The 24,041-nt window shown below is 38.7% G+C and overlaps 1 protein-coding gene across 2 annotated transcripts in view; it reads right to left on the reverse strand.

Annotated features, from left to right (window-relative positions):
- Window positions 1-5,835: 5,835 nt before the first annotated feature.
- Window positions 5,836-24,041, reverse strand: part of CLMN (calmin) — a 77,230-nt gene continuing 59,024 nt past the window's right edge. The window contains exons 5-13 of one of the 2 annotated variants that reach the window (XM_051621949.1): window positions 22,263-22,355; window positions 20,787-20,977; window positions 18,792-18,985; window positions 17,743-17,825; window positions 15,009-16,319; window positions 13,778-13,959; window positions 12,192-12,252; window positions 11,743-11,804; window positions 5,836-10,273 (exon numbers count right to left, since the gene is read on the reverse strand). In XM_051621949.1, the coding sequence (XP_051477909.1) occupies window positions 10,120-10,273; window positions 11,743-11,804; window positions 12,192-12,252; window positions 13,778-13,959; window positions 15,009-16,319; window positions 17,743-17,825; window positions 18,792-18,985; window positions 20,787-20,977; window positions 22,263-22,355 (2,331 nt within the window). In that variant the 3' untranslated portion in view covers window positions 5,836-10,119. Of the gene's footprint in view, window positions 10,274-11,742; window positions 11,805-12,191; window positions 12,253-13,777; window positions 13,963-15,008; window positions 16,320-17,742; window positions 17,826-18,791; window positions 18,986-20,786; window positions 20,978-22,262; window positions 22,356-24,041 lie in introns of both variants that reach the window. The other variant, XM_051621948.1, reaches the window with a different exon arrangement.

The following is a 24,041-nucleotide window of genomic DNA, read 5'->3' on the forward strand; positions in this document are numbered from 1 at the left end:
TAAGTAATAATGTACTAAATAACAGCTTTCCCTGTATCTTTAGTACTGGAAATACTGATGTCTTACTCTATAAGATAACTGTTTTAAGACAACAGGAAAAAAGAGACATTCATACCTGCCTTTTAAAAATATCATATGGGTAAGGGATGAGGGGATTGTTTCTGTTTTTTTCCTGTTGGGTAAGAGTAAGAAAAATAGTGTTTAGGTTAGAAAAGAGGAAATTTTAAAAAATATACTGTGTCACAAGTAATTGTCTTTGTTCATGCCATAGAACTGTGCAATCATGCCAGTGGAAAGCAAGCTTTGTGCTTTTTGGCTCTATTTCAGGTTCTAAAATGGACTCGGAAGAGATTCCTTCCCGTGAGACAATGGTGACCTCTGTTGTTCCCTCCTGTTGCTACCAGCCGTGATGCTATTTTGTCATTGCATCACACACTGTTTCAATAATGCACTTTGAAACAAGCTGGCAGTTATCAAGAAAATACCAGCCAGAGCCTTGTATTAAAGTTTCTGGCCAGGAAAGGATGTGCCTGTTCTGCACCCCACTTGAGAAAATTTAGCTTGAGACTTTCCTCTCAAATGGCCCTTAGTCTGACTACCAGGTTTTCCAGCTCATAGCTCTGAATTACTGCTGAAAAGAGCAATTGCAAACATTTTAAAGCACAGTGCTAAAAATAACACCTGCAACGTGTTATGAGAAAAGGCTGCAGGTATGATTACGGAGGAGGAAGTTGGAAGAAAGAAAGAAGGAACCTATTTTGAACAGATTCCATTCCTAAAACTGGAGCTGAGGTTTTAAAAAGGTGTTAGGTTGCACAAACTTTTAGTTTCCCCCTAAGATACTATAGAATTTTTTTTTTGCTTGCTTTGGCACTTCAGTGACCCAAACTTTGTAACTATGAATAAGGGTGTTTTCCTAGTGCAAGAAAGACTAGAATTTTTAACTGCTTTAGTGTCTTTTTTGACCTATTTAAACTGCTGGTCTGCTTTATAAATCAGTATAAAAAAATGGGATATTCACTCTTCCTTTGCAATTCAGTATTGTTAACTTCTGCCTGGAAAAAAGTGTTGCTGTTCCTGATTTGTGGAAAGCCATTACTTAGCAGAAGTGTAACTGGGAATCTCCTCTCATTCGTCACAGACTTACGCAAGCCATGTAATTCCTGCATTTCACAAGCAGCTGCAATGACACAGTACAAAAAATCTATCATACAGTGAGTAACAAAAGTTTCTTATGTCCTTGAAATACTCACTTTTTTTGTGCTCCTTTTTGCCTGAGAACTGAGAAATACCACTTTGCAATGTTCTTAGCTGCTGTATTTATGTTGATACTTGCCAACATGCAGAAAATAGGTATCAGCAAAGCGATACATCAGTTCCCTAGAGTACAGATCGGCCATAAAAAAGAAATGCAAAAAAATTATAAATTCAAAGTATTTACAGCAGGTGGAGCTATACATTTTGCTTTGATCATATGTTACATGATATTCCAAGGTAAAGTGTACAGCTTGGCAAGAACTGAGAACTTGCAGTGGTACAGTCTAACCAAGGAATGGCATTAGTCACTAGAAGGCATTTCATAAATTATTGCAATTAACTGTACTGGAAGTAGTCCTTGTAACATCAAGAGAAATATCAACTCAAGATTATTACTTTGTGTTGGTGTCTTAATAGAAATCATGATGCAAGTCTAAGGTTTTGTTATACCTGCCCAGCAGTTTGAATGTAATCCAGCCCCTGCTGTCCCTGCTGCCATCAGGTAAATTAAGGACCAAAGAGAGAATGATGGTTCTGGTATAGACTAGCAACCAGAATATAGGCATGATGTCCAAGGTTATCCTTAGGAGGTCTGGGCTGCTACACAACCAAAGTGAGGGTACTCAGTGTGCATACTCCTATGTGGTTCCTCACCTGAAATGAACCCCGTGCTTGTCTTTATTGCTGCCATGATCCAGATGGGTATGCTTCCTTTCCTGCACTTGCATCTTCTTTAAGCCACAAAAATTGTGTTTATGCAGCAGTGATAAGGGTAATTGTTTCTGCAGTTTCTATCAGAATTACTTTTATCCCAGAAATCAAGTCCAGCAATTCCTGTTTTTACTGTATTTCAGCTTGAACTTAAGTTTGGATCCCATACACCTGTAAAAACTTACTCTACTCCCCACATTCTGAGCTGACCCATCTTGCATATTTGAACTTCACCACCACCCCCAGTCCACTTGCAAGGTCCTGATCGTAGTGTCAGTTGCAAAAAAAAATCCAATTAAAAAAACCCAAACAAACAAAAACCAAAACAAAACAAAACCACTGACTTTTTTTTCTCCATGTAAGCCAAGAGAAGCTACTGGTCTCAAATTGTGTCTAGAGATTTTCAAGTTACGGTAATGAAGTCAGCACTGCTAACAGGACTGAGTTATCAAATACACCAGCTTCTCAACAGTGTTATGAATGTTCTCTTACTACCTAGAAACACTAGGTCTAGGGGAGGATGGTCCCATAGACAGCTTAGGTTGGATATTAGGAAGTACTTCCGCACGGAAAGGGTGATTAGACATTGGAATGGACTTCCCAGCGAAGTGGTGGAGGCACCATCCCTGGATGAGTTCAGGGAAAGGCTGGATGTGGCACTTGATGCCATGGTCTAGCTGATGTGGTGGTGTTAGGTCATAGGAACTTGATGATCTTAAAGGTCTTTTCCAGCCTTGGTGATTCCGTGATTCTGTGACAGGTACCAGCTACTGCAGGGGTGATGAGAAGCACATCTGATTTTGTAGAAGGAACAGAGGAACATTTCCAATTCCTAAAGCATGATACTCACCAAACTTTAATTAAAGAAGCAGCACTCCTACCCCATTCTTCATATACTGTTTTCTTTCTCTGTCTTTATCTAGTGTATCTTTTTCAGGAGACAGATTATGGGCCTGATTGTGAACTGTATTGCACCTCTGTTGTACTTTTTCTCAAATACTGCAACAGAAATTAAGGTGTAGAGGGAGAAGCATAGTAAATACAAATCAGTACTGCCCCTAGTAATTTACTAATTGACAAGTCTAAATATTTACATAGAAACAGGCCAGATAAACTGAACTGTAAGTGTATAATTAATCACAACTGGTTTTTTGTAAGCTTTGTCAAGGCTTGCTTTTATAATACAAATTTCTGTGCATTAATAATTTACTACATCTTCACCTTTATAAAAAAAAAATAAATTAATTCTGTTTGTTGACCAGCATAAAGGTTTAGATTCTTCCTCTACACTTAAAAGTAACTTTTTGTGTAGCTGGGGAAACAATGCATTTTATTAATTTGCTCTGTTTATTGAGGTGTTCCCTGCTAAAAAGTGAGTATTGTTTCTGGACATGAAAATGACTGAATAAATAAAAATATAATAATTTGCGTGTGATATATAATACATATAGAAATTACATATTATGACCATAATAATGAATAAATAAAATATGAAAAAAGTGGTGAGCTCTCCTGAACTGTGATGTTTGAGTAGATTTCTTTGGGAGGAAAAGGACAAACCCACAGCTTACCAGATTATGTACAGGAAGCCTGTCCATTTATTTCAAAATTGGAGATTTATAAAATAAATTGGAACTATTAGCTAGTAAATACTATTCCTATTACAGCATAGCAGTTTCTAAAAACATTTTCTTTTCTAGTGTACCAACTATACACAATAATATATTTCTTTCTCACAAAAAATAGCTTTGAGCAACAAGTGCAAACATTCACTACATACCACTGATTGAAAGCATTCAGAAGAAATGTATTTGAAAGTACAAAAAATGCATCTCCTTCAGTGTATCTTTTGATACCACTTGAATCCTCCCAGCATTTGTTCTGATATAAATAAGCATCATTTCTCACCACTTGCCAAAGAGAACCGTGTTTTCAATATTACATTCCTTACTTACAAATGATTTCTTCAGCTTAAAAATCCCTCATTAGCTGTTTAGCAAACTAGCACTTTACAGATTACATTTTAAACTGGAGAATTCTAATGTGAAGGGTGGACTAGTTTCTTCAGCTTTTTACACAGAAGAACACAACGGCACAAAGTGGTATGCCTACTAAAATACCTTTTGTTTTGTTCAAGACAAAGCAAAGTTAAATTTTTTTATTACAATAAAAATAGACTCATTTGACTTGTGTCAGTTATTTGGCATTAAAAAGTGACTGCATTTCAAAATCGAGCAGTATATCATTTGAAAGTGACATGATTTTAAACAGACCGGTCATTTCTAACTAAACCCTGGTGATTTACTGCTACAGTCTAATAATTATGGCTGTGGATCAGGACCCCCTCTACAATTTGGCCCTCGGACACAGAGCAAGACTATTTTGTGAATTAGAGAGACTTCAGAAAGGCCCGGTGAAAGTAATGAAACTAACTTGGGAATAAAATATTACCTGACTTGAACACAGCAGTGAAGACCAGGATCTAGCCTTTCCTTGAATGGTGTGGTTTACTATTTCTCACTGAGGTAAAATTAATTATTTTTATTGCCCCTTCTAACCTTTTCATGAAGAAAGAAGTATATTAATCACCTAGGGGCCAGTCTTATGTTCCAGAGACATTAACTTAGACATTCCCTTCATGGTGAGAAAACAACACAAGTTTCATTTTCCAATATCAGCAGTAGCAGCTGCCTGGAAAGGAGTCATCAAAAGGGGGAAGGAAGTTTTCCATGTCTCACAGATAGAGGAAGGAAATTCTTTGATGTTCCCTAATTTCAGTTAAGATAACCCTGAAGTGGACTTTGAATAAAAGGTTTTTTTTCACCCCTTGTGAGCTCTAGAGCTGCATCAAGCAATGGACAGGGTAAGCAAGCTCCCTGATTCAGAATATGACTTTTCCATATCTTTTAATGTACATATACCTCCCACCCTCCGGCATGAACAGCCTCACGATCCTGGGGCGGCGTGGGTGGGAACAGGCCATACTGCAAGTCCTGTTGAGATACAAACCTGGAACGTGAACAATCCTAAGTTGGGCAGCTGTCATTTAATGTTAGCAGTGGTACGCTGCGGGGGGGGGGGGATGCACTACCTGTTAGCTCAATGGAAACCAGCCAGCAGCCTATTGTCAGGCTAAGAACTTTGGGCTGCAGCGGTTTGGGAGCTTTCACGGCCACATTCCAGCCTGTAACCTCGCTCTTGTCTTCCAGTCACTTGTTCCCCCACTGCTGGTCTCTTAAATAAAAAATGGATATGGATGTTAACTTCCCAGAAAGACGAGGGGATTGATCCTGCAGATTTTACGCAAACAAATACTATGTGCACAGAGGGGTCAACTGAAGGCTGTGGGATTGTTTGTGTAGGTTGGATTTGAGGGGATCCAGCCTAAGGGCAATGCACAGGCTTCAGCTACTCCCTGGCCTGTGCGATTAACCTTGATTTAGGTCCCCTCAGGGCCCAATCCTGTAGTGTGTGCTTAGCACACAGACATGTTGCATTGACTTCCACAGAAGTTGAGGAACTGAACACATCACTGGATGCATTCAAGTTTGCATTTGGCAAGAAGGGACTCCAAGTACTTAAAGCTAGCATAAGTGACAGTGCGCTGTTATAACTAGTATCTTCTTAGATGGCTGAATATGATACCACATACACTGGTCAAATTAATCTTCTAAAGCTCTGACTCTGTGGGGACTGGTGCGTAAAACCCAAAAAAACCCCTAGGTATTGAATAGTACCCCTGTAAACTCAATGGAGCACTACTTGGATAAAGAAGTTACAGTCTAACTGAGCTGGAATAAATTGAGTGCCTCCAGAAGATGTACAGGATTTAAGTGTATTTAGACACCAAATATCAACATGTAGAAATTTCAGCCTCAGGAAGTTTTAATGGAAGAAAGTAGCTTAATCACTCAGTATATTTTGCAACTTTAGCTGAAAGTTTAACATCACAAAATGACATCTTGCTATGCAGCTTTAAGTATCACACAATTGTATTCAATCATTTCCCATGTTTTTCAAGTCTTTTGCATTAAGAACTCTTCTCCTGTTTGCAGCTTCCAGTTTTCAGATGGATGACGACTGATGCATAGCTTCATGTTCATTCTCATTATTAATAATTAATAAATAATCATATCACATACATAGAATTTTACAGGTACTCTTAAAATGGTTTTACATTTCTATTAAATATATAGATAAAATAATCACTGCTATATAAAAAAATCATTTTAAAACAGCTGAACTCTCAAGCTTTGCATAAAATTCTGTAGACACATTCAATACAATCTAAAAACTCAATAAAAATACATTTTAGAGCTCAATCCATCAAAAACATTCATGGCATTGAAAAGTGATTGTCATTTTTTTTACTGTACCCTTGTGCTTGCCCTATCTTTGCACTGGTAATTTCTTACAATTTGGCACAGGCTATATATAATGCAGTTTGTAGACTGTTTAACTCATTTCTTCAATTCTAAACCATCTGCCCCATAAATGTTTAGTGGGGTTCTTTCTTTAATAGCATCTCTTTCCTTGCACTTTCTATAAAATCACAACAAAACACTTTGCAGTTGTTACATGACTACAGTAACATTGAACCATCCTATCATAGCTGTCTCTCAGTCTTTAATGCTGCTTCTGTGAACACCAAACATCCTTCATCCAGTGATTCTCGAGCTCTTCCTGACACGTACACTTCACAATACTGTGCTATCCACACATTCTCCCAAGGACAATCAGTTTTAGAAATGGTCTTAACAGATTGGTTCCCTTGTGTATCTCAATTCTGCTGCTAAATCAAATTGCTAAATAAGGCCAGTTCAAGCTTAGCATTTTTCAAAAACTTAGTAAAAGATTCAGGAAAAAATTCCTGTATTCAAACAATGGACTTATCTGTTGGAAAATTATGATGACAGATTGCCCACTGGCCTTTAAACCCTACACTGCCTCAAGCCAGTCCTCCAGCCAGCAAGTTAGAACAGATTTTGCCCTACTGAATGCCTCACAATCAGACTTTTAGCCTGTAAGCTCAGAATAGGACACAAAGTCCAACAATAAGCATTGTTTTCAGAATAGGGTACTTGCATTGAGGGACTGGATCTTGCACTGTGACTGAAGAGATAAGAGGTTTGCAAGTCAAGTGGGGGCAGCTGCTGCCTATGCAGGTGTCCTTTTCTGCAGTTTCATATAATGGCAAAACTCTTGAAGAGTTCCATCTCTTTCCATGCACCATTGACCATGCCAGTATCATCTCTCTTAACGCTTTACCCTGGATGTTCTTACCCATGGAATGGCTAAGGTAGACTGCTTCTCTTACATCAAAACCACACCTAAATATGGAAAGCAACTTAATGCCAGGTATCATGGACTAATTTAGGGTTTTTTTCATCTGTTTTGCATGGAAGAAACAATCTCCATCTCTTAATGGGATAGGCTGGAAACTGTATATCAGCTTAAACACTGAGATGATCAAGACAATTGCTGGATGCCGTTTGACATTTAAACTGCTCATTTCACTGTTTCAGTAACTGTTCATTAGTGGAAAGCAAGAAAGAAAACTCTGGGTTTTCTCCCTCATGCAAGAAAATACCTTATAATGAAGTTGCCAGCATCAGTTTCCATCCCATATTGTTTACAGATATCAGTTGCTTAGATGAGACATGCAAAGACCTCCTCATTCTGATTAATTTTTTTTTGTGAGGAAGAAAAGAAGACAAAAAGGGAGCTTATTTTATTGGAATAAACTTTGACAGCTGTAAAGTGCTATGAAGAGACTGTAATCCAACTCCAGATAATCTTTGCTCAAGACTAAGATATATGGAAGGACCAGAGAGTAAGATACAAAAGCTCACAAAATGTTGTCATAAACCTAGGAGCCTAGGAAGAGTGGGATATAGTGAAGAGCTTTCAACACTTCTACTCCAAACTAATGTACATTGCTACTTGCTGCTGTTAAATAGCTGCCATACCCCATTCACTGGTTTTCAAGATAAGGATATAAAATTTCTCAGATTAAGTTTTATTCTTTCAGTAAAAAGCACCAGCCCTTCAATGTTATATTTTAGCCTACTTCAAGAAAGCATCTTAAAAAATTCCAGCATAGGTTTTCTTTTGGAAGAAGGTATCAGTTTCTTCATCAACAAGTACAAACAGGTTCATGCATAACAAAATCAGATGATTCAAAATGCTGAACGTTTTCATCAGCAAGATGATGGACTATTTTCCTTACAGTGATTTACACAGAATTAAGTTAGGAAATCTGTATCTGTTCCTCACCAAGCACAAAGGATCTTACATTTAGGTTCCTGGGGTGAATCCAGCTTCAATCAAGTATGAAAGGACAAAAGAGGAAAGATTTCAACTTTCTGTTGACTGAAAGAGAGTCAGGTTTTTACCTTCAGTGTTTAAGATCTCCTGCCATGCACTGCTGCTATTGAATTCTAACAGCAGCTTAGAAGAAAAATCTCAGGGGAACAGAAAACTTGTAAAGAAGAATGAAGTGTGATGGATGGTTAGGATTACCCCAGCAGATCACATGACAAAAAAAAAGCTTTTAAATACCTACAAATAAATTGCTGTATATCCTGAGATGTCCTGATACCAGGCACTATTAGTTCAACTGAAAACTAAGCCAGGGCAGAGATATACTATATGCTAAAACAAAATAAGTAAAACTTGCAGCCGCATGTTGTAACTTTCACTCAACATAAATTATGAAGCTCCTCATTTTATGAAGCACATTGCAGTCAACCTTATGAATTTTCTAGTGGAAGCAGCAACGTGACATAGTCGCATAAAGCACACTAGGAAACTAAAAATGTGCTGATGAAAAATAGTGGCTTTCCTAAAAGTCACACAGAGAAAAAGTTACTGCTGTTAAATTGAATTCTCCTTCTGTAAGACATGGGTACAACTCCTCTGGCAAAAATCCTAAATCAGATATCCTAAAGTGATAACTGATGTGGACAAAAATTAGAAGATGCAGAAGTGACTCAACTGTGTCTATGGACAAGCCACAGAAATTTCTTCAATTGCACTAGAAAGTCAATACCAGCTGTCAACATTTCTCTGCATTTAATTTTCTACCTGTAATTTCTTTATTGATTTGGGCCCTTAAAGAATATTTCTAATCTTTTTACCATGCACTTGTGCCTTAACAGTAACTTCAGCATTAGGTTACCTATTATTTTTTGTATCTTCAAAAAAGAAAACTCTTCACATGATCAGGTAAGTAAAAGCAGCAGAAGCAGCCTCAGAAGCAGTGAGGTACTTTTTCTTTTTTTTTTTTAAATAAATTTAAAAATCCCCAAACCACGCTATCTTCTTGGCAAAATTATTACATTTCTTGAAGATCTTTTCAAAAACAGCCACCATCAGTAACATACAAAGTGTATTTCTTCAGGTATTCACTACAGAAGTTCTGGGCTAAGATTTCCCATATAATCCCTCCTAAGAAGCAGCTAACGTGTTCTTCACACTTCTCCACACCAAATTTATTTCTACAAATTCAACATAACAAAAGGTGCAGGATAAACATGAATTTAAATCCTAAAAAAACAAACTCCCCTGCCCAAATAAATCCTCAAACTGATTTTGTTGCTCCACTGTATTGCCATTAGAATGGTAAGAAATTCCTGGGGTAAGCATATTCCACCACCTGTAGCTCTGCTCTGCCTCCAGCTCTCTTAAAAAGTTCCATGGAGAACATGAAAAAGCATTTCTAGCCTTGCCCTTGCAAGGGGGCCAGGTTCATAGGCAAGTCAACACCACCTCTCTTTCACAGCTGTCAGGCCCTACTTAAGAAAATGAAGCCAGAAGAATAATTTTTGAAGACTAGAGCTCTGAACTGTTCCTATTTCTACTGATAATTATCTGGTTTTATTTAGCATCTTATAAAGCAAGGCACAAATGTACAAAATTGTGTCTACTAAATCAGGTCATTTTTATATATATTTACACAATTACCATAATATAAAATGTGCTTAGACACTGTCATAGCACAACAGTAGAGGAACTAAGGATAACCTGATAATAAATGCAAATACCAGGTCCTATATTTCTGTTTGTGCTTCACCTGAAGGAACATATTCATTTGCAGAAACACAAAGCAATCCAGCCACTGTCCTTTTATTTTTCCACACCTCAGAGTGATCAAGCTTTGTTGCTACGAAACTGTGGAATGAGTAAGAAGCAGTAGACCAGCACCCAGAAGAAAAGGATGAAGTAGAATAGCTCTGGCTGCTCAACAATCACAATCTCATGAGTTGGTGCTGGAGTCTCAATGGCCTCCAAGTCTTTTTTCTTCCTGAAAATGGGAGAATTTGTTAAGATACATGAAAAAGAAGAAAAAAACCTTCACTGTTAATATCTACTGTAAAGATCAGAGGGCAGACTAAAAGACAGCAGCTCTTCAGCAGTGTGCTTCCTTAGAGCGAGCATATGTAGCAATTAGTCCTCTGAAAACTCTGGAGTTCTCAGGTAGTTTAAGTACGTGCCAGTACGTTCCTCTGTTGTAAGAGGATTTCCATCAGTCAAAAAGATACCCTTTTATATAGGGTAACAGTAAACATAGCTTTGCGCAACAAATACCACACTTGAACAATTTCACTTACACACTCTACCTGACTTGATATACTTTCCCCAAATTACCTACTTTCAGAGCTTCTTGTGTCAAACACCAGAATATTACACAGAAAAAGCCCAGGAAAAAGCCCAGAAACCAAGTAGCAGTAGGGGTTTCGTAGGACAACTCCAAAATTTAAACTTTCAGAATTCCATCTGTCCTTGGTTCGTAAGGACAAAGGCCAATAGACTCTGCCAGCCACACTGATCACTCACAAAGACAAGAAAAGGTCTTATTTTAAAAAGATGCAAGATGGTACACTCATCTTATAATTTTATAATACCGTATAAATTACCTCCTGGTAGGCTTTCTTTTTAATCTATTTTTAGAGAAAACTGTTGATTGGTCTGTTTTAATGTGTCCTTTTTCTGACTTCGGGCATCCTACTTGCTCAGATATTATAACCAGTATTACACAAAACTTGCACAGTATTAGCAGTCTGCAAACAGGCATAATTGTGACAGCTATTCATGTTTTTTAACAGAAGTGTGAAAATAGGACACTAGATCCTGATAATACTTTCTGTGTTTTCTGCATTTAAATACAACCACCATTTTAACTAGAAGTTCTGGGAGGTACTATTCACTATCAACAGAAGAGCAAAAAGGTAAAGCAATCCTTGTTTTTTATAGATACATAGACCCTAATGCTAAAGGAATGCACACTGTGAGTTTGCATCCATCACAAGACCCTAAGTCTAAACTAAACCCATATACAAATTATAGAAACTTGTGGGTGCTCTTACAGAGGCTAGGACTCCATTGAAGCATTTTTCCTTGGCATTATCCACACTAAATATTGTCTTGACAGTCTTCCACACCTGGAAGAGGCTGGAAGGCCTCATATTTGAAGTCTTCCCACTCTTTTCTTGGGCTGAAATATCCACTATGTGGGGAAAGTGCTCACAGTCTTGCTTAGGCAGCTGAATCTTTCAAGTCCAGAAAAAGCTTTTTAGTCAAGGGGGAGTCTGAACAATAAAGCAGTTTTGTATCTTGCACCTATGTGGAATATGCACTCTGAGAAATTACACACAATGTCCAGTCAGTATCCCCTAATGCAGTTAATTTTTATTTCCCCTTGTAGCATTGTTAGACGTACCTAGGAGTTATGGATTCCTTGCAAAAGGTTTCATCTGAATAAGAACAACTCACCTGATGATTAATGGATTTTCACCCATATCTGTCATCTTCTGCTCATTTTCCACATAAGTTTCCTTAAACAAACAAACACATCAGAAATAGATTATATAAACAAACAAAATTCAGCATCTTGCAAACAGGGAAGCTGTGAGTGTATTCTATCCAGAGTATGTCTAATGTTTGCTCAGATAAAATAAAACTATGCTTAGAAATTTACTCCCTACCTGCACATCCACCACTGCAGTCAGGTATACACACAGAAAAAGAAAAAAATTTGAAAAATTTTTTTTTTCTTTCAACAGCTTTTATTCAGTTGAATAAAACTCACCTCATTCATACAGATCTATAGATCTTTTGTATTATCACAGAGCTTATCTATAAAGTAGGCCCATTTACAGTATGAAAACTTCTGCAGTTTAAGAGAAACAGAAACAGTCATAGGTAAATTTCCACATACTTACCTCCTCAGAAGTATTAGGAGATCTTTTTCGGAGGTATGTGTTGGAATCACTGTCACTGGTTCTGAAATGTATGTAAAAACAGAGTTTTTAAATTCAGAAAGCTAAGTTAAGTTTTGACTTCAGAGAGGGACACTGCAATTGCACATGCTCATTTTAAGCTATGATAAACCAGAAATATGCATTGTTGCATGTATTTGAATATGGACTTGAATTTATCAGTAAGGTCATAAAAAATAGCTCTGACAAAATCTGACCCACAATAAAAAATCCATATGCTCGAACTGGAATATTTTCTGAAAAATGATATCTGATAAGGTTTTTGCACCTGTGATATAATTTACATAAGTGAGAGTATACCCCAGGTTTTATGGCTGTCTCTACAAATAAAAAATTAACAGACCTTGCAGGGAACAGAAAGCTCGAAGGAGACAATGCATTTTTCTAAGCAAATTCTTTCAAATTCATCAGAATGCTAGAGTGATAAGCACCAACATATTACAGCTCATGTTCCACTCAAACCCATTACCTAAGAACTACATTAGAACATAAGAGGGAACAGAATTGAATGGAGTAACATTAGCTGAGTGTCTCTGCACTGGGTCTGGCTGGGGTGCAGTTGCCTTGCCCTGCAGCAGCCTGTACAGTGCTGTGCCTTGCATTTGTAGCTCGAGCGGTGCTGGTAACACACCACTGGTTGGGCTGTTGCTGAGCAGTGCTCACACAGCACCAAGGCTGCCTGTCCATTCTTCCCAACCCCAAAGGTCAGTAGCCTGAGGGTGGGCGAGACATTGGGACAGGACATAGCAGGGACAGCTGACCCCAACTGACCAAAGGGATATTCCATACCATATCATGTTCTGCTCAGTGGTAACAGCTAAGAGAAAGGAGGAAGCAGGTAGAGGAGGACACACACTTGTTATTAAGGCATTTGTCTTCTGAAGCAACTGCTACACCTAGGAGGCCTTACTTCCCAGGAAGTGGCTGGACATTACCTGCTGATGTGAAATAGAAAATAAATATTTTTTTCCCCTCCTTTCGCTTTGCTTCCACATGTGGCCCTTGCTTATTTTCATTAAACTGCCTTTACCTCAACCCATGAGATTTTAATCTTATTCTCTCCTGCTAAGGATGGGTAGTGAGAAAGTGGCTTGGTGGGCTCGTGGCGGCCAGCCAAGGTAAAGCTAGCACAGTCTCGTTCACTTGTTCATAGACAGTAAAAAAGGCCAAGAAATATCTGTTGTAAGGAAGCAGTGTCATGCGTCCACAGTGTCACAATGCACAGGAATTCTTTCATCTGCATTACAAAGCACTCTTTCTGTTGGAAAAACAGTTACAACACTGCCATGTTCAAAATGCACTGAGGATCCAGTTGGGTTTGTGTGGCAAAGTCTGTCTAGCAGAGTCAAATCAAGTCCCATTGGCACTGAATCATTCAACACGTTTAAGAGAAACAGAGGATGAAGCCAATGAGTCCACACTGCTCCTAAAGAAAGTCTATAAGAAACATCCAATGGTCAGGGCACACTTCAGAAGACCAGACATTCATACCAGTTAGATGTATTTACGACAAAGCTAATGTAAAATACCTGGCAAGTTCCTGACAATCAGCAATTTCTTCCAGTTTATCTTGTGATAGAGTAGTAATGCCAGCTTCTGAGATCTGTAAGTCTTCTGCTTTGATCATATTTTTCCCTTTTTCCTCCATGTTACTACTTTTTTCTGGTCTCTCTACAGCTGTTGATAAATGCTCTTGATGGTCTAGTATGGCCTGTTGAAATTTAGAAACATTTTGCATTAGACAACAAGACTGATTTTCTACCCTTCCAATATCTCAGTGGTGTAGCCAACTCAGACGCTAAACTGCATGTCTGGAATGACTAAAAATCTTATAAAAAAAAATTAATTTCTTGAAAATAATTTTGGATACAATGAACTATAAAGTACTGTCAGTTCAACATACATACATAAATACATAATGGTCAGTTCTTTTTATACAAGAAGTTACAACATGACATGACTCTTTGAAGTAATCCACAAAGACTATTTTTTAATCTATCCCAAACTAGTCTTTGAAGCTAAGAGCAAATTGAATTCATTACTACAGAAACTGTCCAGACCAAAGCATGTCCAAGCAACTTGTCTAAGCAACATGTGGATTAACATTAAGTTGACACTCATTCCTGAAAAATGCTGTCTAAAATTACTGCTCTAGAAATGTGTAAGACAATTCAAAATCAGTGTCTGCAAGAAGAAATGCAGTAGCAAATTGTCCAAATCCAATACACAGAATAACTACCAAAAATCCCACTCTTTCTCCTCCTCCAGTGTAGGCAAGTCTTCATTTTACCCACATAACTTATCCTACTCAAATTGGTTTAAGTTTTGGAAGGCAAACTTAACTGGATCCAGACAAAAATAACCTTTGCCTGAATAATTTCTATATCAGCAATACTGTTTTCTGTTTGTCTCATTACAAGTTATTAAAAATACCCTCTGTCATAAACTTTTATGCCTAGGGATTATACAGGAGCCTCAAGCCACTTTAAAACATAATTTTAAAAACCCACATTTTTGCAGTACTAGTAGTATTAGGGCTTCCTCTCTCTTTTAATGTCAGATCTCCTCAGGGGTCTGCAATTCCATTCATTCCAGTAGGGGGCTGTGGCAAACAGCGTTGTGGGACAGGAAACCGAGTACAATTTATGTATTTCTCCAAAGCATCAAAGCATTGCAAAATGAAACCAAATGAAAACTATTGAGGTCAGATGCTAATCCTTCATATATACACAAAGAAATGCTGGTAATAAATTAAAATACCTCAGGATGTTGTGGAATAGTGGAATCTTGATGGTTGGTGGCCTTTTTGCTATCTCTTTTGATTTCTAACTCTTCTTCTACCAGTAATGGCATTTCTTCATCAGAAGAATTAATGTGGCTGTTAGTATCCATTTTTTCCTCCTTGCCATTCTCAGTATTCATTTCTGATGAGGGGACACCAGGCTTATTCCCTAAGTCTGGCTCTGAAGCATCTTCCTGGTAGTTCTGTTTTGGTAAGTCCTTCTCATGTAAATTTTCCATTACTGTTTGAGAAGAAGCTTTGTCGTTTCCAGTATCATACCCTTCAATATAAGGCTCAAGGTAAGCATCCAAAACTGCTGATATGGGAACATTGTAATGTGGATAATAAAAGAGATTATGGGGTATTACAGATACTTTTGAAGAACTGGGTAGCACTTCAGCTGAAGAGTCAACTTCATCACAGCTGTCCACATCCTCTGGATTTTTAGATATATCTGAAAGAGAGTCATCAGATATTTCATGCATTGTAGACAGTTCTTCACTTTTGAGATTAGAGCCATTCAGTGAACAATGGTTATTTTCTATTGTCTCAAAGACAGGTGATTGCTTTGTATGTTCATTTTGTGGAATCTTCAGTATTTCCTCATTTAGAAGTTGAAGAACATACTTATGTGTATCTTCTTGTTTTGAGGTACCTTCCGGTAAAATACTTGAAGCATGTGGTTTGCTCTCTTCTACTTTATTTATAGATTCATCTGTAAGTATACCTGAAGTCCAGGATAATGGACTCAAAGAAGAAGTATTGGCTGAAAGGCTCTTAGTTTCATTGTCATATTCAGTGGAGGTTTCTTTAGTTAATTCTTCAGAGTAGTCTTCAAAAGAGTCAATATAATTTTTCTGATGTGTTGGAATAGCTGGAGAAGACTCATTGCTCTGTTTCAGTGGGTCAGTTATGCCCCCTTCAGCTGGTATGAATTTATCGCTTAGAACCTCCCAAGAGGAATTGGATTCAAAACTGACAGAGCCTGTAATTTTCAGTGAGGTGGGCCTCTGAAGCTCCTCTTCAGATGTTTCCTGTAAATCACCTAACACTTGACTGAATTTCCCATTACACTTTTCAGGAGCAGTTTCTGATAGGATTCTCTCAGGCGTGTCATGGATATGAACCTTTGGAGGTGCAGGATGACTTCTTTCATGATTAACCATATACATATTTTCTTGACTTTCACTTAAAATCAAGATTTTGCCTTCCTTTTCTGAGGGTGAGTCTTTGATGTGAACATACGTGGATTCTATTGGAAGCTCCTTCTCAGGATCTGTAAAATCTTCCTATAAGTAATGATACACCATTAAAAGACAAATCATACCTCATACCATTTTACTTTTCCTAAACATCACAGAAAGAATAACTATGTAGCCCATCACCCCATTACCTTTTGAATGGCCAATTAATGACTCACTTATTTTGAAAGTAGCGAAACCAATCTGACAAGTCAAGTGACTTGAATAAAGCTCAATATCAAGAAGCCACATGTACAAGAAGATCAAAATGCAGACAAGCTGACTCCTCAGTTGCTAATGTATTCATCTCTCCCTTCTGCACCTCTGGAGACAATTGACTTGGCTTCTTGACACAATCCCAAAGCCTGGGAATAAAATAAATCTAACAAGCCCACTATATCCATTGTGAAATGTATTAATATACCAGATTAGTCCATTCCAACAGACTGTATTTTTCTTAAAGTAGGCTTTTTCTTTGTCCATTAAAATGCCTTCAAGTTGAAATGCCAACAAATCTTAATGCTCATCTAATATTATTTGATTAATATCATTTTTATTCCAGTGCCTTTAGTAATGCCCACCAACTTTATAAGCCACAAAATACACACCAACTGGAACATTCAGTCAAGAAATGAGAGGAAATCCCTTTTGTGTAGGAACCATCATTTATGTGCATGTACTGTAGTGAAAACTCTACCCAGGTACTCAAGGGACACTGAGGAACTTCAAGGGACCCTTGGGAACCCTTTAAAACCAAAAATACTATGTTGAACTAGGTTTGTGTGGTACAAGCAGCCTCCAGAACAGTTTTTCAGCTTATGCAGATCTCTTCTCCAGTTCTTGGGACTTCCCATTTTTCCTTCAGTTTTCTGGCTCCTATCCTTTAATTCCTCTATGTTTATCTTCTGTTTCTCCAAAAGACCTTTGTCAATCTCTGACTTACTCCTCAATTCTTTTTTTTTTTTATAAAGTCTGCATTAAATTTGTGATCCTTAGGTGCAGGTTATTTCATGCTTACAGTGAGTGCTTTCGACTGCTGCATTGGCAAGATTCAGCTTCTGGTATCTTGTGTTTGATACCTGCTAAATCCATATTGATTGTGCCCCTCAAACTTGAGAAGACAGAAGTCAAAATTACATTCAAGGTCCACTGAATCATCATAGATGAAGGGGTAAATTTCAGCAGCTTTACAGCAAAGTAGCAGAGCCCTGTGTAACCAGATCTAGTGTCTGAAAGTTGTTATTGAATGTAAATCTTTAACAGCACAATTCTACCTAAAGCATTTTAGCAATCACCAATGAAAGCACATTTTACTGGATTTAACAAAATGTGAAAAATTAGAACTGGGTTTGTGGTTTATTTTAAATAGCTTAGAAGGAAACCTGGGAGAAAAATACAGCAATATCTAAGTTTGTCAAGCACACTAAGAGACATTTTAAAAAAATTATGTGACATAGGAGTAAACACATACCCCTTCCAGCTCTGGGAAGTGTTCCAGAAATTGTGCCACGTATGTCACAATTGACTGTTCATCGGGTGATTCCACCATGATATCTATGGAGACAGACACAAGAGGCCTGAGAACACAAGGCTTTAAAATGGTCTTGCAGAGGAACAGACTGTCAGACATTTATCCCGTGTTTACAATGAGAGAAAGAACAGCTACAAATGCTTCTGTTTTTCTGACAGGTCAGAGAGGGTGGAACCCTTTTCACTGCTGATGGTACTCAAAAGAGTTCTCAACATTTTACTCATATTTTTTTCCTATTTCAGAACACATACTGAACCCTGATCAGGGTCCCTTTCCATTCACCTTCATGCTGTCATTAGACAGTGATCTTGTTGAGTGACTGCACAGAGGTTTATTTTTAGCAGGATAGCCCATGCTTCTAACAGGTGACCCATGAAAGTGCAAATAACCAATCTGTGCTTTTAATCACAAAATGAAGACCTAATACTTGTCTAGTAGAGTTCAGTAAGAAAGACTGCAAGAAGCAGCTCAATTTATATACAAATATATGCTTATGTTTACATATATATTTATCTACATATATGCATTGTAAAGGAAAAACTGGGAGATGCAAATATATTTGTATAGGTATGTACCCATTTTGCTTGAGTGGCAAACTCACACACTTCATCCTGGAGTGATATTTAGTCTCTGCAGACTGTGGGCATTATGAAATGGTGCTGATGCATTGAAATGCCCCTCAGTGCAACAGGGCGGTGATTAATGCCCACTAGTAATGCAGATGCCACATAGCACCTAAACATTAACCAGGACCAGTGTACATAGCTAAAACTACAGTAAGATTTCACCCAAGGAGCTTACAAATACAACTGGAAGAGTATGACTACAAGCCAGTGACCAATTAGTTTTTGTCTTTTCCATCAGCCCAACACACCAATCCCACCAACAGCCTAGTTACTGGGAGGTTTTTTGGTAGGTAATGCAATGCAATATTCATGTATTCATTATAGTTTGAATGTTACCCAAGAAAGCTGATGTAGGCATTTTACCTTCAGGTTCTAGGAGCCGAGGAACACCCAGCTTATTTTGTGCTATGCTGAAAGCATCCTCCAGGTTTTCTCGAGCTGACTTTCCCAGTGCTTGTTTTATATCTACCAAAGTAGAGTCTATTGCTTTTATGATAGCTAAGAAAGCAAGGCCACTCCTCCAACTGCTGGTAAAGTCCTGAACTGCAACACCGTACCTAAACAGAATTACACAGAGTTTACATGGGTGGTTCTGTAACAAAATCCAAACTAAAGCAAGGCATACTCATTTCCAAAGACTCCTGAAAGTTAAAAGTAATGCTGCTGAGTTTCACTAATTACACTTGAGATCCTTTTGGATTTTGAAAGTCACAAAATACGTCGACATAAAACACAAGGATTCACAAACTGGATTGGTGTGGCTAACAGCTGACAACCTGCTGGTAGGAAGTAGTTAGTAAAAACAAAGCCCTCAAGAACTAAGCAACCACATTTAACGTTCACAAAACCAAATGTCTCTGTGATTCTTGTTTCTGTTGCTCTCCAGCATTTTAATGCCATAGCTCGGGAAGACTGCCAAAACTTAAGTATTAAAAAACATAAGCATAAATTATTCACATTCCTGGATACTTGGCCTTCTATAGCAGAAAACTGTGCTTTGCTAAATGCAGATGGTGTCAGTGTATGTACAAACAACAAGTGTGTTAGATGGCCAAAGTTCTGGAGGAGAAAACAACCCTCAAACTAGCAATGAAATACAGCCCCAGAATAAAAAATTCTGCACAGGTCATTGGATAGCAGGATTATAACAACACTATTATGTTTTTAATATTGCAGTTCCAAACACAATTTTCTTCCATTAGAGGTTTTCAATTTGTATCCTTTGACTAGACTGAAATGTCTATGGCCTTTACTTCTCTGGTCCTCACTTTCCTTGAACGGCCTCCCTGTTAATGACGCTATCAGCATTATTTTGGGACTAAAACTGTTCTTCCTTTAGGGTCTGCACTCGCAGCAGAGAACTACAGATTTCAATGGGATAACTTTATCTGCACGAGACACACCCTAAGCTTCACTGGAGATAACCAAGGGATGATGCGGGCCACAGGACCAACTATTTAAGACAGAAATTTTTATCTTCATCACTAAACAGAACATTTGTGTTCATAGGCAGATTCAAACATATAAATACATACACACACAAAAATGCCAAATATTCAGCTATCCAACTTGTACAACTAAGTTTAACCCTCTTTAAAACTTTCTGGCAGTGATTGCTTCAGATAACAATAAATGTAAAATGCACTCCAACATTTATATGTGCACATCTTACACTAAAGTTTTTTAATCCATCAGTAAGTGTGCCAGGTTAAAGCATTATTAGACAAAATGTCTTCATGAAAGAACTGCTTTTTTTATTAAAGAGAAGAGAGAGATGTGTTGAGCAATGGAAATACACCCAAATGTTACACGTTCACAAGAAGCAACCTACAATTTACCCCCTTCCCCTCTTTAATTCTGAGGAAAGAGGGACTCTAATAGGGTCTCTGTCCTTCAAGTTCCTCTGCAGCACACAGAGAAGCTCCCTCAGGGCTGTTGCTTAATTTAAAAGGCTGTTGCTAAAGCCTTTCAATAAATTTCTTTTTTCAGTTCACCCCTTGTCTTTGCCTACCCTTTAATTAGCAAAAGATAACAAATAGGCAGCATGAAAGCCAGTGGGTAGGGGCAGGAGGGAATGATCCTGCTTCAAACAGCGCCAAGCAGGTCAGTGCAAGTTAACATTTAACACTCCAAACATGAAGCCAGGAATGCACATGGCTTCAAGGTCAGACAGCTGCTATAGACACGTGGTCATAATGATACACTCTCCCGCAGAGACCTTGTGCCTGCAAACTTCAAAAGCAGAATAAGCCACAGTGCACAGCAATGCACACATGAGGCAGGAGAGAGAAAAAAGAGTTTCAGCTTCAAAATGGCAGGTGACAAAACACATTTTTCCACAAAGGTTTGTTAGCTTACTTTCTGGTTTTCCTCTGAACCCAGATTAAAAGGGCTCTGATGGCTTTCCGCTGATCCTTCACTGTAACAGGCATGTTTCTCTCCACACTGGGAGTGCTGGGGTGGGATGTGTCTGACTCGGGACCACTGGGCCCAGAAGACAGGCTGGAGGAGGAGGAGTTCCTGTTGAGATTACCTGTCAGTTCCTTAATCTGTTATAAAAGGCAAAACACACAGTGCTCTGGTTTAAAACTGGCTGCATGGAGAACTTGGTACTGCTTTTTTATGCAAACTTGAAAGATAACAGTGCCATAACTGAGTTTTAGGATGTAATTCTAGACCTGTCCATTATAACTCATGACTTGTGTTGCACAGGCATGACAGCCAGCACCAGCCCAGCTGGCAACCCCAGGACACAGAAGGGCAAGGTAGCAGTTAATAGCTGAATGGAGCAAACTCCTATTAAACGAAAGGCAAAGAAACACGTCATTGAAAGGAAAGTTTGTTTAACTTACATTGTTCTTTCTCTTCCCAGGACTCACCTGAGCGAAATCTTTTTACTGGAGAAATGGTGACCTGCAGCAGCACTCCTGTCCTGGTCAGCATGGATATTTGAATCCAAATTATCCAGACTGCTGCTTTTAGGTCCCCCATGCCCTCTGCTGCTGGGGTGACAGATCCTGGTCACACCATCTCTGCTTTCGAGTCCGTCTGGCTGTGCTGGTGCTGTGCACCACTCTTCAGCTTGAGGAGCTCAGCCAGGAAGACAAACCCCAGTGCAACTTCCAGACAGAGATTATTTTAAAAATGTGTAGCCAGTTTAGAAATGAGCTCAAGAGGATGAAAAACCCTCACAGTTTTATTGGAGTTGCAGACTCCCTCCATCTCTCTCTGTTCATTAGAATTTGGTGTTATCTGGAAGGATACTTTCAAAGTATGTATAGATTAGGGAGCAGCTTTAAGCTACGCCTGGGGCTAAATCAATTTTCATGCTCAGGTCAGTTTTATCACTTCCAGGCCCTTCAAGATATTTCATTTGGCCCTCTACATCAGCTGGGAATTTCTGCCATGTGGAGTTAAGTCTGTGGAGATCAGTGATTCTACTGATGGAATCTCCCACCACAGTGGACCAAATCCAGAAAAGGCTATTGAAAATAAACTGTGACCTGGAACCAAATGTGAGATGTTGGTTCAGATCCAGGGAATCTGGAGCAGAACTCTGAGAAGGCACAGGGGAGAAGGGGAAGTAGCAATCTGAAGCTCTTATTCTGGTCCAAGTCAAACAAGGGATTAAATTTTCTTCTATTTACACCAAAATAGATCCAATGAAGTAAAATGAAAGCAGCTGGAGGTATAAAATTGGTGTCCACTATGAGGGAAAATCTCAGGTTTAGCATACTTAATGATGTTATTTAGGATTAAAATTAGTATTCAGCTGGAATGGATTGATACCCTGAAGATTGTTCACTTATGATTAAAGTATTCAAGCTTTATTACCTGAAAAAACAAGATTATATTCCATATTAGTCCAAGTACCAGAGAGGAATTTCCATCTGCTATTTCTGCTGCATCAATGCTAACAAGCTTTACCTGTAGAAGAGATCATAAATTCAAAGCTGAATTCAAAGAAGCAAAGTAAATGCAAAAAAATGCGCTGGCTTGAACTGGGATTACTGGATATGTTCAGAACACTTCTGCCACAGACTGACCAGCCAAAAAGCAAGACTGAAATCTTGTGTTGATGATAATCTACCCTGATCACAAACACACTGGTCTTGGAACTCTTTATCTCAAACCCAAAGCATAGTATGCAGAACAGAATTGAGCCCAGTTCTATATCCTCAGGACCACAAATGTGTTTTCTCCATACAAAAATGGAACAAGATGGTGCCCCCTCTAGTGGATCCTATTCTTTAAAAGTAGAGAGTCAATAATTGTACAAAAATTAAAATCCTAAGAAGATCTCCTTACTTCTGTTTTGCTATGACTCTGCTTTCTCCTGGCTTATCTCAGTTTACACAGCTTGTCACAGAGTTCTAATTACATCAGTTAGCAAAGGATAGTGTTGCCTAACTGAAGCAAGCTCTAGACTTTTCCACACTGTGGTTTCTTCCACTTGATAACACCAGGATGTTAGTCTCTTGAGACAACACAGACTTGGTTTTCGCAAAGGTCATGGAGGAGGGGGGAAGCAAGGAAGCTGTCAGTACAGCACATGGCACCCAGGCCGAGTGAAAGCCCAGCATACAGCCCATTAATCACTGAGAAATCCTGTACATGATGAATCACTTAGCAAAGCTTTAACCTGCAGCCCCAGCTCCACAGAAGCGTACATTGATGGGTTCCACCCATTGTGGTTTAATATCTAACCCTGAAGCTCTTGGCAGCAAAGGCATTTTGCCAACACTTTCATCACCACCCTTCTCTAACCAGTTTGGTTAAACTGAAAAAGGAAAGCAAAAAAACTTTTTATCTAGTGGTTCACACATCAGTTTTCAATCTTAGCAAGACGACACCTCTAGCTGTCATATTTGAAGGCTCAGATTTCTTGCTAGCTCCAAGGTATTTGGCATGGGAAAACCTCTAAGACCTAGTACATTTGAATAGTAGTTTCTTCAAAATGGGGAGCAAGTAGCTTTTATCATTAGACTTGCTCTCAGTGTCAACTCTGTCCTCTTGCTGCTGCTTATGTTCACCACTCAGCCCAGTAGAGGTATCTGGCTATAGGGTACTGGCTGCTTACTCTTCAAGAAAACAAGAAATCCATAGAAAAGTAGGCGGTTTATCACCACTAATTAAAAGGCTGCCTGTGTTCTAGGCTCCTCCTGCCTGGCCTTGCTCCTTGAGGTTCTAGGTTATCCCCTAGCAACCAGATCTGCTTCAGCTGCAGCTCTGCAATGTGTTGAGATCAACAGAAAGAGAAAACAGCTCATCTGCCTGTGGGCCTTTGCTGGATTTGGGTAGAAAGCTTCAACTGGGAAACTGTTCAGAAAGCTGAGAACTTTAAAATATTTACTATCAGTTCTATACAGGACATGTAGACATACACAGGGCCAGAGCAGTCCCCACTAGTGGATTTTCCAAAAACAGACTGGAACACCTAGAAGTTACTGGACAACTTCTTGAGCTTTCCCATAGGCAAAGGAGGTTAAACCTCCTACATCTACCAGGTGGTTAAGAGTTCCACTGAGGCCTCCCATCACACTCATTCCTGCCCTGGGGTTGCAGTGACTCCTCTGCATGACTGGCACTACTGCAGGATCTCTGGAGCAAGAG

The sequence above is a fragment of the Apus apus genome, chromosome 5 (assembly GCF_020740795.1).
Source record: "Apus apus isolate bApuApu2 chromosome 5, bApuApu2.pri.cur, whole genome shotgun sequence".
NCBI lineage: Eukaryota > Metazoa > Chordata > Aves > Apodiformes > Apodidae > Apus > Apus apus.